The sequence below is a fragment of the Littorina saxatilis genome, linkage group LG13 (genome assembly GCF_037325665.1).
Source record: "Littorina saxatilis isolate snail1 linkage group LG13, US_GU_Lsax_2.0, whole genome shotgun sequence".
In the NCBI taxonomy this organism is placed as follows: domain Eukaryota; kingdom Metazoa; phylum Mollusca; class Gastropoda; order Littorinimorpha; family Littorinidae; genus Littorina; species Littorina saxatilis.
The window spans coordinates 44,715,060-44,730,191 of record NC_090257.1 but is presented as its reverse complement, the minus strand read 5'-3'; the positions used below and the strand labels follow the sequence as shown (position 1 = coordinate 44,730,191).

General features: G+C 46.5%; 1 protein-coding gene across 1 annotated transcript in view; it reads right to left on the bottom strand.

The window, feature by feature from the left end:
* LOC138945831 (tripeptidyl-peptidase 2-like) overlaps positions 1–15,132 on the bottom strand; it is a 130,976-nt gene that overhangs the window by 94,295 nt on the left and 21,549 nt on the right. The window contains exons 4-9 of the mRNA XM_070317343.1: positions 12,051–12,175; positions 10,821–10,918; positions 6,924–6,989; positions 4,991–5,145; positions 4,017–4,093; positions 2,476–2,603 (exon numbers count right to left, since the gene is read on the bottom strand). Of these exons, the coding sequence (XP_070173444.1) occupies positions 2,476–2,603; positions 4,017–4,093; positions 4,991–5,145; positions 6,924–6,989; positions 10,821–10,918; positions 12,051–12,175 (649 nt within the window). The remainder of the gene's footprint in view (positions 1–2,475; positions 2,604–4,016; positions 4,094–4,990; positions 5,146–6,923; positions 6,990–10,820; positions 10,919–12,050; positions 12,176–15,132) is intronic.

Below are 15,132 nucleotides of genomic sequence, written 5' to 3'. Positions count from 1 at the left end.
ACTGTTGGGTCAGTCCAGCCAACGAACCCCCGCCATTTATAGACTGAACAGGGACCCATCGGGTCTGATCAGAAAAGAAATGGTCCGGTCCGGTCGGGGGTGCCGATCCGGTCCGGTCGGGTGGTCCGGTGTTCCGGTGGTCCGGTCCGGTCCGGTCGAGTGGTCCGGTGTTCCGGTGTTCCGGTCCGGTCCGGTGGTCCGGTCCGGTCCCGTACCATCCGGAGGTCCCGTTCGGCACAGAACCATCCGTACCCACAAAAGTGTTCGGGTGGTTCGGTCCGGACGTGGAAACACCGTACCATCCGGACCCGTAGGTCCGGTGGTCCGGTGTGTTCCGGTTCGGTGCCAGACCACCCGGACCAACAGAGGTGGTCGGGTGGTCCGGTCCCGACCGGACCACTGGTCCCGTACCGTACCATCCGGACCCGTAGGTCCGGTGGTCCGGTGTGTTCCGGTTCGGTGCCAGACCACCCGGACCAACAGAGGTGGTCGGGTGGTCCGGTCCCGACCGGACCACTGGTCCCGTACCGTACCATCCGGACCCGTAGGTCCGGGGGTCCGGCAAGGGCCAGAGGTACTGTCCCGCACCGGACCCTAAGGTCCGGTACGGTCCCGTACCATGGGTCCCGTCCGGACCAAACCCGGAGGTCAAGTCCAGTCGGGACCCGTGGGTCCGGTTCGATCCCGACCCGTAAGCCTGGACCGTTCCGGACCCTTGGTCCGGACCATCCGTCACCCGAACACCAGACGCTAAGGAATGGCGTGGGGTCAAGACGGTCCGGTCGGAGGTGTCGGTTTGAGCAACAGAAACAATGTTCCCGTCGCCCTGACCATTCGACAGAAGTACCACGTTCTGTCGAACACCTCCACGTCCAGTAACTAGTCGGCCGGAGCGTTTCATAGAGGGACAGCCACCAGTCACACGGACGTCAGAGGGAACCGTAGTAGCAGTGGTCGTAGGCACGATGCCTGAAACCCCTGCCCCCACAGGACCGCCCTGAACGGGGTCAATTCGCATCCCAACCCCAGCGGGGAGGGAATTCATAGACCCCGTCATCTCCTCCGATCTCCCCCCCCATGAGTCCGAGACCACTGTCGAAACAGCAGTAGACGACCCAGCGAGGGAGTTCAGAGGAGGACCCGTGTCCCTCCTGGCTTCCACAGCGGTGGAAACCGAGGAGGGCACAGGAGAGGCACCGGAAAAGAAAGAAGTCGAAACCTGAGTCTCTCCCGTAGCCCCTAGATCAGATTCACCAACCCCCAAAGAGGGTTGGGAATCGACCCGCCCCCGGATTCGAGCCAGGGAGGAGAAGGAAACCTTCCCCCCAGGCTTGAAACCGGGAGGAGCTGAAGCCTGAGACTGAGGGCCGGACAACGGCGTCGAAGGGGGGGAAGCGTGTTCCACGGAAGGAGAAGGAGAAAGACGCTTTTTCTTTCCCCTCGACCTTCCCCGAACCTTCGACGGCGCAGCCCCGCCCGAAGTCCCAGGTTCAAGCCCAGCCTGTTTGAGCAAGCTCGCATTGAGCTTGCTCAAACAGGCTTTCTCCGCCCTCCCTCGCCGCAAACGCAAAGCGTTTGGGGAGGGAGAGTCGGAGCGCCGAAAGGTCCCCCTGTCCGTGCGCAAAACATGACGCTGTGCGCCCGGAGAAGGGTTGCCCCCGGCAGACTCTGGTTCCGTAGAACCAGAGCCCAAAACAAGACGAGACATCCTACCTCGCCCTGTACGTACCCTTAAAAAATCGAGAATTAACAAAATTCAAAGAAAATTAGGTCAATACTCAAGTGAATGAGGCGAAACGAGAAGCAGACGACCGGTCACCACGAAGTAGGACGGTAGGCACGCCGAGTCCGCCACACAACAACGGAGGCACAAGTTGGAAGAAAAACAACGTAGCCTCAAGCCAGAAGTGGAATAACACACAAAAATCCAACAGGTGGTAATCCACACAGAAAAGAAGACTCTAGAATCCAAAATAATCCGGGAGCGCAGCAGAAACACAGCCTACTGTCACGCGCGAAAAAAGAAAGAGGACGCGCCACCTACATCCTGTAAGGGGGAAGCACTCAGACAGTGCTTGGGATCCACGGTGGCGCATGGTTATGGGAGATAATTGTACCCACGCAGCGTTTTGTCCAATTTTTTCGGCCTATAATAGATAATGTGCAAGAATAGTACTGTCGAGGTAAGTGTTATATTGACTCAAAGATTGCATGACCAAAGTTGCAATCAATTTTATTGAAAAATTAGGGCGTGACAGTGCCGCCTCAACTTTCACAAAAAGCCGAATATGATGTCATCAAAGACATTTGTCAAAAATATTATATTAGACATTGCAATACATCCCACACTCTCCTGTAACAGACATTGCATATTAGTATTAGGTTGTTAGGGGGGACATAAATAACCACTGTTCTAATTCACATATTGACTGACCTACAATAAACCTGACATGTGTTGGGCAGTTACCTACTGACCTATAACAGCACTGGTGGTGCCCCCTGGTGTCCCCACTGTGGAGAGGGCAGGTCCGTTGTTGCCGGCACTCGACACAAAGATGACACCATGCTTGTTGACCACCTCACTCAGAATATCACACACTCTCCTGCAACAGACATTGCAATATATCAAACACTCTCCTGCAACAGACATTATAAGATGTTTCATGGGTTGTTGACAGACCAGCTTTTTTGTCTGTCCGAGGGGGAGCATATCGTCTTAAAGTCGATATGCCCCCCGAGGACCGACAAAAAAGCTGGTCTGTCAACAAACCATCAAACATCGTTTTTGTCATCATTTTGGTAGTGAGAAAACAAGTGCACAATCAACCCAGGGAGCCATGCTTTGAAACACGGGTCCCGTGCTGATAACCACACGGGTCCCGGTTTGATAACCAATGGCAATCAAAGATGGCGTGTGAAAGCAACTTTCTGTGTTTTTGAGTTCATTAAATGAGTTGGGATGAATATGTCAGGTTTGAGGATGCACATTTCTGTAGGTTCATCTCGGTATTCCACCCCCTCGGCTTTCTGTTGTAAATATTAAGCTGAGCACGGTGATCGAATGTGGAAGCTACGTTTGGTCAAAGGTCACAGAAGGTCACAGAAGATTTGCATCGTGCAGCGAAGGAAAGAATCGATATCTTGTTTCCGACTCGGTACCTCTTTGTTTTTCATTAGACCTGTCATTCTGCTTGCTCGGCTTTGTTAGATGTTTGCATATCGTGTTGTTATTTTCTTTGCTTTTATTATTGTTTCTTACTTGTGCTTCGTTTATCGATACAACGTCTTGTGCACGGGTCAAAATGTGTGTGTCAGGTGTCGTTTTACTTGAACTTGACGTTCGTGTTTCTCCGAACGTCTGTGTATCGAAACACAGATACACGCACTCCGTGACTTTGTAAGAAGACATAACATATCGGTAGGTTTCATTTGTTTGTGACGAATTTATTGAAGTAGTTTTGTTTTTTTGCTTACTTTTGCCAGTTTGCCAGTTGGTTTTTGGAACTTTGCAAAGCAGTGTCTTGTCGTCTGTTTAGGTCTGGGGAAACGCCAATGAAAAGAGCCGAAGAATCCTCGAGCGTTTCTATTGGGTTTGCTTTTGATTATCCATGTAATAGGGCTTCCTGCAACTATGGTAACCGGGGATTTATTCCCCGGGGAACATGAGATTTATTTCCCAGGTGCTTGTGAATGAAAACTCGTGAAAATGATGACAATACAATATATCACACACTCTCCTGTAACAGACATTGAAATGTCCCCAACTAACCAACTTCCAGTTCTTTTTCAATTTTTTTTACTGGAGTTGTTAAGACCCTGATGATACATTTAGAGGGTCCAAAAACCAGGAGGACTTTGAGCAGTTCTGTGAGAACTTCACAAAAGTGTTATTTATCATATCAGTTGGAGTTACAGGTAAACTGGGGTCAGTAAAGATCTGGAAGGACATTTCATCGTCTTCAATATACAGCCAAGTGTATACACAGTTCTACCACCCTGTTGCAATCGGCTCTCACCCAGAGTTTGGCCAGTGAGCCGCCTCGCCATAACTGTAGTTAATCAGGTCACACTTGCGCTCGATCACCTTGATCATCTGCAACAAAACTCCAAATCTATCACCACTATCACAACACAACACAACACAACACTTTATCACAACAAAACTCCATATCTATCACCACTATCACAACACAGCACAACACTTTATCACAACAAAACTGCAAATCTATCACCACTATCACAACACAGCAATAACCTTTATCACAACAAAACTCCAAATCCATCACCACTATCACAACACAGCAATAAACTTTATCACAACAAAACTCCAAATCTATCACCACTATCACAACACAGCAATAACCTTTATCACAACAAAACTCCAAATCTATCACCACAATCACAACACAGCAATAAACTGTATCACAACAAAACTCCAAATCTATCACCACTATCACAACACAGCAATAAACTTTATCACAACAAAACTCCAAATCTATCACCACTATCACAACACAGCAATAAACTTTATCACAACAAAACTGCAAATCTATCACCACTATCACAACACAGCAATAAACTTTATCACAACAAAACTCCAAATCTATCACCACTATCACAACACAGCAATAAACTGTATCACAACAAAACTGCAAATCTATCACCACAATCACAACACAGCAATAAACTTTATCACAACAAAACTCAACAAAACACAACACCATAGCTCTGAACAGCTCCGAGCCTGATTCCATAGACTGGGCAAGTCATGACCCCCCCCCCCCCCCCACCCCAAACACACACACACAGTAGCATAACTCACTGCTCTAACCAGGGCAGAGCCTGATTCCATAGACTGCGCAAGTCATGACCCCCCCAAACACACACAAACAGCAGCATAACTCACCGCTCTAACCAGGGCAGAGCCTGATTCCATAGACTGCGCAAGTCATGACCCCCCCAAACACACACACACAGCAGCACAACTCACCGCTCTAACCAGGGCAGAGCCGGTTTCCATGGAGCCCAAGCGAGTGTCACCGATCTTGATGCCGATGATCTGGGCGCCCGGGGCAACGCCGTTCCTCTCCGGCTGCTCAGGGAAGTTGCCGGCACTGATACACGCCACGTGGGTCCCATGGGAACCTGCAAACAGCACACTGAACTGTTCACATGTAGCGACAACATTCTGAACTATTCACATGTAGCGACAGCATACTGAACTGTTCACATGTAGCGACAACATTCTGAACTATTCACATGTAGCGACAAGATACTGAATTGTTCACATGTAGCGACAAGATACTGAATTGTTCACATGTAGCGACACGATACTGAACTGTTCACATGTAGCGACAAGATACTGAACTGTTCACATGTAGCGACAAGATACTGAACTGTTCACATGTAGCGACAACATTCTGAACTTTTCACATGTAGCGACAAGATACTGAATTGTTCACATGTAGCGACAAGATACTGAATTGTTCACATGTAGCGACAAGATACTGAACTGTTCACATGTAGCGACAAGATACTGAACTATTCACATGTAGCGACAAGATACTGAATTGTTCACATGTAGCGACACGATACTGAATTGTTCACATGTAGCAACAAGATACTGAACTGTTCACATGTAGCGACAAAATACTGAACTGTTCACATGTAGCGACAAAATACTGAACTGTTCACATGTAGCGACAAGATACTGAACTGTTCACATGTAGCGACAAAATACTGAACTGTTCACATGTAGCGACAAAATACTGAACTGTTCACATGTAGCGACAAGATACTGAACTGTTCACATGTAGCGACAAAATACTGAACTGTTCACATGTAGCGACAAAATACTGAACTGTTCACATGTTTCACTGCTACACAGAGCCATAAGACCATTGACACACACACATCTAATGGGACCTTTCAGAAAAGCTTACTGATTGAACACACATTCTGACACACACATATCTAATGGGACCTTTCAGGAAAGCTTACTGATTGAACACACATTCTGACACACACATATCTAATGGGACCTTTCAGGAAAGCTTACTGATTGAACACACATTCTGACACACACATATCTAATGGGACCTTTCAGGAAAGCTTACTGATTGAACACACATTCTGACACACACATATCTAATGGGACCTTTCAGGAAAGCTTACTGATTGAACACACATTCTGACACACACATATCTAATGGGACCTTTCAGGAAAGCTTACTGATTGAACACACATTCTGACACACACATATCTAATGGGACCTTTCAGGAAAGCTTACTGATTGAACACACATTCTGACACACACATATCTAATGGGACCTTTCAGGAAAGCTTACTGATTGAACACACATTCTGACACACACATATCTAATGGGACCTTTCAGGAAAGCTTACTGATTGAACACACATTCTGACACCACTTTTGAATGAAACAAATGACAGGAGCAGTGGCCTGGTGGATAAGACATCAGCCTCCTCATCGGAAGGTTGCGAGTTCAAATCCTGACCGCGGTCAACTTGTGTGCAGACCTGCTAGTGCCTTATCCCCAAGACCAAGACCACGTGCGCATGAAAAAGGTCCTGTAATCCAAGTCAGAGTTTGGTGGGTTTCAGAAACACAAAAATACCAAGAACACTTCCCCAGAAAGCAGCAAATGGCTGCCTGAATTGCGGGGTCAAAACGATCATACACGTAGAAACCCACTTGTGCAAAAGCATGAGTCAATGTTGGAGTTTAGCCCATGAAAGAAGGAGGAGAAGAATGAAACAAATGCCTGACAAGAGAGCTCCAACCCAAGCTAAGTCATGCCAACGAGGAAGACAAGAGCCACTTACCAGCGCTTGTGACAATCTCTAAGACAAGAGACACTTACCAGCGTTTGTGACAATCTCCAAGACAAGAGACACTTACCAGCGTTTGTGACAATCTCCAAGACATTGCCGTCATTGTGGATGTTGACTGAGTAATTCATCATGTCTGCAACAAAGACAACACAATCTGGTGTTACACAGCTCATCACTACATGTTTAATTCATCATGTCTGCAACCGGCACGGTTGGCCTAGTGGTAAGGTGTCCGCCCCGTGATCGGGAGGTCGTGGGTTCGAACCCCGGCCGGGTCATACCTAAGACTTTAAAATTGGCAATCTAGTGGCTGCTCCGCCTGGCGTCTGGCATTATGGGGTTAGTGCTAGGACTGGTTGGTCCGGTGTCAGAATAATGTGACTGGGTGAGACATGAAGCCTGTGCTGCGACTTCTGTCTTGTGTGTGGCGCACGTTATATGTCAAAGCAGCACCGCCCTGATACGGCCCTTCGTGGTCGGCTGGGCGTAAAGCAAACAAACAAACAAACAAACAAACAAATCATGTCTGCAACAAAGACAACACAATCTGGTGTTACACAGCTCATCACTACATGTGGGCCTAGGGCTATATCTAGATTAGGCGCATAAAAATGATCACAATAATAATAATAATAATAATGTGTAATTCATCCTGTCTGCAACAAAGACAACACAACCTAGTGTTACACAGCTCATCACTACATGTGTAATTCATCATGTCTGCAACAAACACAACACAACCTAGTGTTACACAGCTCATCACTACATGTGTAATTCACCCTGTCTGCAACAAACACAACACAACCTAGTTTTACACAGCTCATCACTACATGTGTAATTCATCATGTCTGCAACAAACACAACACAACCTAGTTTTACACAGCTCATCACTACATGTGTAATTCATCCTGTCTGCAACAAAGACAACACAACCTAGTTTTACACAGCTCATCACTACATGTGTAATTCATCCTGTCTGCAACAAAGACAACACAACCTAGTTTTACACAGCTCATCACTACATGTGTAATTCATCATGTCTGCAACAAACACAACACAACCTAGTTTTACACAGCTCATCACTACATGTGTAATTCATCATGTCTGCAACAAACACAACACAACCTTGTGTTACACAGCTCATCACTACATGTGTAATTCATCATGTCTGCAACAAACACAACACAACCTAGTTTTACACAGCTCATCACTACATGTGTAATTCATCATGTCTGCAACAAACACAACACAACCTTGTGTTACACAGCTCATCACTACATGTGTAATTCATCATGTCTGCAACAAACACAACACAACCTAGTTTTACACAGCTCATCACTACATGTGTAATTCATCATGTCTGCAACAAACACAACACAACCTAGTGTTACACGGCTCATCACTACATGTGTAATTCATCCTGTCTGCAACAAAGACAACACAACCTAGTTTTACACAGCTCATCACTACATGTGTAATTCATCATGTCTGCAACAAACACAACACAACCTAGTGTTACACAGCTCATCACTACATGTGTAATTCATCCTGTCTGCAACAAACACAACACAACCTAGCTTTACACAGCTCATCACTACATGTGTAATTCATCATGTCTGCAACAAACACAACACAACCTAGTGTTACACAGCTCATCACTACATGTGTAATTCATCATGTCTGCAACAAACACAACACAACCTAGTGTTACACAGCTCATCACTACATGTGTAATTCACCCTGTCTGCAACAAACACAACACAACCTAGTTTTACACAGCTCATCACTACATGTGTAATTCATCCTGTCTGCAACAAACACAACACAACCTAGTTTTACACAGCTCATCACTACATGTGTAATTCATCCTGTCTGCAACAAACACAACACAACCTAGCTTTACACAGCTCATCACTACATGTGTAATTCATCATGTCTGCAACAAACACAACACAACCTAGTGTTACACAGCTCATCACTACATGTGTAATTCATCCTGTCTGCAACAAACACAACACAACCTAGTGTTACACAGCTCATCACTACATGTGTAATTCATCCTGTCTGCAACAAACACAACACAACCTAGTGTTACACAGCTCATCACTACATGTGTAATTCATCATGTCTGCAACAAACACAACACAACCTAGTGTTACACAGCTCATCACTACATGTGTAATTCATCCTGTCTGCAACAAAGACAACACAACCTAGCTTTACACAGCTCATCACTACATGTGTAATTCATCATGTCTGCAACAAAGACAACACAACCTAGCTTTACACAGCTCATCACTACATGTGTAAAATCCACATTCACAAGCAACACTGCATGTGCCCATACAAATCACTGAACATTGAAAAACCCACAGATCTGTTTATCACGGACAAGACCAAGATAACCGAATGCTTCTTATTTCTTCAATTTGCCAGGTTTCCTATGACGTCATGTAGCATGCTTTCATATGAACATTCTATTCGTTGTTAAAAATGCTGACTTCTACTGCGGATAGCGTTTTCGAGAATGGCGACTGCATAAAATCTTTAGATAATGAGAGAACAAGGATTGTTTCAAGAGAGTCAACAAATGTTTCAGATTGGTAACTTCATTTCAACATTGCATACAACAGACATTGTATAGGGAAAGGAGAGTTTGCTGATTACCTTTACATCACAACACACCTGTATTACTGTCACACACCTTTACATCACAACATACCTGCGTCACTGAGGCAGGTCAACATAACACACCTGTATTACTGTCACACACCTTTACATCACAACACACCTGCATCACTGAGGCAGGTCAACATAACACACCTGTATTACTGTCACACACCTTTACATCACAACACACCTGCGTCACTGAGGCAGGTCAACATAACACACCTGTATTACTGTCACACACCTTTACATCACAACACACCTGCGTCACTGAGGCAGGTCAACATAACACACCTGTATTACTGTCACACACCTTTACATCACAACACACCTGCGTCACTGAGGCAGGTCAACATAACACACCTGTATTACTGTCACACACCTTTACATCACAACACACCTGCATCACTGAGGCAGGTCAACATAACACACCTGTATTACTGTCACACACCTTTACATCACAACACACCTGCGTCACTGAGGCAGGTCAACATAACACACCTGTATTACTGTCACACACCTTTACATCACAACACACCTGCGTCACTGAGGCAGGTCAACATAACACACCTGTATTACTGTCACACACCTTTACATCACAACACACCTGCGTCACTGAGGCAGGTCAACATAACACACCTGTATTACTGTCACACACCTTTACATCACAACACACCTGCATCACTGAGGCAGGTCAACATAACACACCTGTATTACTGTCACACACCTTTACATCACAACACACCTGCGTCACTGAGGCAGGTCAACATAACACACCTGTATTACTGTCACACACCTTTACATCACAACACACCTGCGTCACTGAGGCAGGTCAACATAACACACCTGTATTACTGTCACACACCTTTACATCACAACACACCTGCATCACTGAGGCAGGTCAACATAACACACCTGTATTACTGTCACACACCTTTACATCACAACACACCTGCGTCACTGAGGCAGGTCAACATAACACACCTGTATTACTGTCACACACCTTTACATCACAACACACCTGCGTCACTGAGGCAGGTCAACATAACACACCTGTATTACTGTCACACACCTTTACATCACAACACACCTGCGTCACTGAGGCAGGTCAACATAACACACCTGTATTACTGTCACACACCTTTACATCACAACACACCTGCATCACTGAGGCAGGTCAACATAACACACCTGTATTACTGTCACACACCTTTACATCACAACATACCTGCATCACTGAGGCAGGTCAACATAACACACCTGTATTACTGTCACACACCTTTACATCACAACATACCTGCGTCACTGAGGCGAGAAAACTGCTGTTCCAGGAAAAAGTCAGCCAGCAGCTTACAGCTCTCCAGGTCGCCTCGCTCACTGGTGTCAACACACGCCCTGTCAACAGTCAAAATTCAACAACTGAAATCAGATGCCAGATGCAGCCCCGCATCCCCCTTCACCATAAGGCAAGATAACAGTCAACACTCTTGTTTGACCAATTTCAATTCGACGCTAAAGTCTGATAAGCAAGAAGGATCTATCTTGGTCTGACCACTACAACGTTCACCAGGGCCCCAATAGTCACTTGGTATACTGACATGGGAACAAACAGTCACTTGGTATACTGACATGGGAACAAACAGTCACTTGGTACACTGACATGGGAACAAACAGTCACTTGGTACACTGACATGGGAACAAACAGTCTTACCTCCATGTGTCACCATCGTGGAAGACCACACAGTCATAGACAGGCCCACAGTGTGATAACAGTCTTACCGCCACGTGTCACCATCGTGGAAGACCACACAGTCATAGACAGGCCCACAGTGTGATAACAGTCTTACCGCCATGTGTCACCATCGTGGAAGACCACACAGTCATAGACAGGCCCACAGTGTGATAACAGTCTTACCGCCATGTGTCACCATCGTGGAAGACCACACAGTCATAGACAGGCCCGCAGTGTGATAACAGTCTTACCGCCATGTGTCACCATCGTGGAAGACCACACAGTCATAGACAGGCCCACAGTGTGATAACAGTCTTACCTCCATGTGTCACCATCGTGGAAGACCACACAGTCATTGACAGGCCCACAGTGTGATAACAGTCTTACCGCCATGTGTCACCATCGTGGAAGACCACACAGTCATAGACAGGCCCACAGTGTGATAACAGTCTTACCGCCATGTGTCACCATCGTGGAAGACCACACAGTCATAGACAGGCCCACAGTGTGATAACAGTCTTACCTCCATGTGTCACCATCGTGGAAGACCACACAGTCATAGACAGGCCCACAGTGTGATAACAGTCTTACCGCCACGTGTCACCATCGTGGAAGACCACACAGTCATAGACAGGCCCACAGTGTGATAACAGTCTTACCGCCACGTGTCACCATCGTGGAAGACCACACAGTCATTGACAGGCCCACAGTGTGATAACAGTCTTACCGCCACGTGTCACCATCGTGGAAGACCACACAGTCATAGACAGGCCCACAGTGTGATAACAGTCTTACCTCCATGTGTCACCATCGTGGAAGACCACACAGTCATAGACAGGCCCACAGTCGCTGTACTTCTTGTCCAGGCTGGTCAGCAGCTCCACCTGTGTCTGGAGCTCCTCCTTCAACAGTCGCTCTTCCTGCAACACACACATCATCATCATTTTACATCATCATCATCATCATCATTTTACATCATCATCATCATCATCATCATCATCATCATCATCATCATCATCATCATCATCACAGCTCTACCTGCGTCTGGAGCTTCCACTTAACACCTTAGGGAATTCTCAGAGAAATTCTGATTGCTATCTCTTGGGATAGCCAGCAGCAACAGAATCGAGCAAAACAACTTTTCTTTGTCATGCACACGCATGCACACTGGGGTAGATACCGTCACTTAAAGCTGAAACTCACACTGGGGTAGATACCGTCACTTAAAGCTGAAACTCACACAGGGGTAGATACCGTCACTTAAAGCTGAAACTCACACAGGGGTAGATACCGTCACTTAAAGCTGAAACTCACACAGGGGTAGATACCGTCACTTAAAGCTGAAACTCACACAGGGGTAGATACCGTCACTTAAAGCTGAAACTCACTAAAGTCAAACCCATCCACCAAGACTGTAGCTGTAAACAGTCACACCCATCCAGTGTGTATTTCTACACACACCACCAAGACTGTAGCTGTAAACAGTCACACCCATCCAGTGTGTATTTCTACACACACCACCAAGACTGTAGCTGTAAACAGTCACACCCATCCAGTGTGTATTTCTACACACACCACCAAGACTGTAGCTGTAAACAGTCACACCCATCCAGTGTGTATTTCTACACACACCAGCAAGACTGTAGCTGTAAACAGTCACACCCATCCAGTGTGTAGTTCTACATACTATCACCACCAAGACTGTAGCTGTAAACAGTCAGCTGTGAGTTAGCTCACCAAGGAAGAAGCAGCGTTCTTTGCCTCGAACTCTTCCAGTCTAGACACGGAGTTTTATCGCTGACAAGACGTATGGCTACCGTACTTTCAGGACTATAAGGTGCAACTGTTTTCCTCCACTTGAACCCTTGTGCCCCACTGACTGGTATCGCCTTGTGTACCACTGACTGGTATCGCCTTGTGTACCACTGACTGGTATCGCCTTGTGTACCACTGACTGGTATCGCCTTGTGCCCCACTGACTGGTATCGCCTTGTGTACCACTGACTGGTATCGCCTTGTGCCCCACTGACTGGTATCGCCTTGTGCCCCACTGACTGGTATCGCCTTGTGTACCACTGACTGGTATCGCCTTGTGTACCACTGACTGGTATCGCCTTGTGCCCCACTGACTGGTATCGCCTTGTGTACCACTGACTGGTATCGCCTTGTGTACCACTGACTGGTATCGCCTTGTGCCCCACTGACTGGTATCGCCTTGTGTACCACTGACTGGTATCGCCTTGTGCCCCACTGACTGGTATCGCCTTGTGTACCACTGACTGGTATCGCCTTGTGTACCACTGACTGGTATCGCCTTGTGTACCACTGACTGGTATCGCCTTGTGTACCACTGACTGGTATCGCCTTGTGTACCACTGACTGGTATCGCCTTGTGCCCCACTGACTGGTATCGCCTTGTGTACCACTGACTGGTATCGCCTTGTGTACCACTGACTGGTATCGCCTTGTGTACCACTAAACAAGAGTACATATATACTTACAATGCTAACATCGAATGCAGAAGAAGAAGAAGAACTTACATTGCTATGCAAAGAAACATAACACTCTCTCTCTCTTGTTTTATGCATGTGTCTGCTACTATCAACCCTGCAGAGTTTCTTCTCAGATATCAAAGGAGTCGGTCTCATAGTTAAAACTTGGTCATTGACCTGGCTAAAGAAAGTCAGTGTGTAAAGCAAGGCAGGCAGCTGGCTTTAGCTGAAAAGTCATTGACCCAACGTCATGAGGCCAACCACCTATTACAATGTACCTGCCTTTAGCTGAAAAGTCATTGACCCAACGTCATGAGGCCAACCACCTATTACAATGTACCTGCCTTTAGCTGAAAAGTCATTGACCCAACGTCATGAGGCCAACCACCTATTACAATGTACCTGGCTTTAGCTGAAAAGTATGGGTCATTGACCCAACGTCATAAGGCCAACCACCTATCACAATGTACCTGCCTTCAGCTGAAAAGTATGGGTCATTGACCCAACGTCATAAGGCCAACCACCTATCACAATGTACCTGCCTTCAGCTGAAAAGTATGGGTCATTGACCCAACGTCATGAGGCCAACCACCTATCACAATGTACCTGCCTTCAGCTGAAAAGTATGGGTCATTGACCCAACGTCATAAGGCCAACCACCTATCACAATGTACCTGCCTTCAGCTGAAAAGTCATTGACCCAACGTCATAACGCCAACCACCTATCACAATGTACCTGCCTTCAGCTGAAAAGTCATTGACCCAACGTCATGAGGCCAACCACCTATCACAATGTACCTGCCTTTAGCTGAAAAGTCATTGACCCAACGTCATGAGGCCAACCACCTATCACAATGTACCTGCCTTTAGCTGAAAAGTCATTGACCCAACGTCATGAGGCCAACCACCTATCACAATGTACCTGCCTTTAGCTGAAAAGTCATTGACCCAACGTCATGAGGCCAACCACCAATCACAATGTACCTGCCTTTAGCTGAAAAGTCATTTACCCAACGTCATGAGGCCAACCACCAATCACAATGTACCTGCCTTTAGCTGAAAAGTCATTGACCCAACGTCATGAGGCCAACCACCTATCACAATGTACCTGCCTTTAGCTGAAAAGTCATTGACCCAACGTCATAAGGCCAACCACCTAAAGTATGGGTCATTGACCCAACGTCATAAGGCCAACCACCTATTACAATGTACCTGCCTTTGATCTCACCGAGCATGGGGAGCAAAAATATGTCCACAGTGCATTCTTCCTTTCAATCAATGAGGCTTATATCGCGCATATTCCGTGGGTACAGTTCTAGGCGCTCTGCAGTGATGCCGTGTGAGATGAAATTTTATACGGCCAGTAGATTGCAGCCATGTCGGCG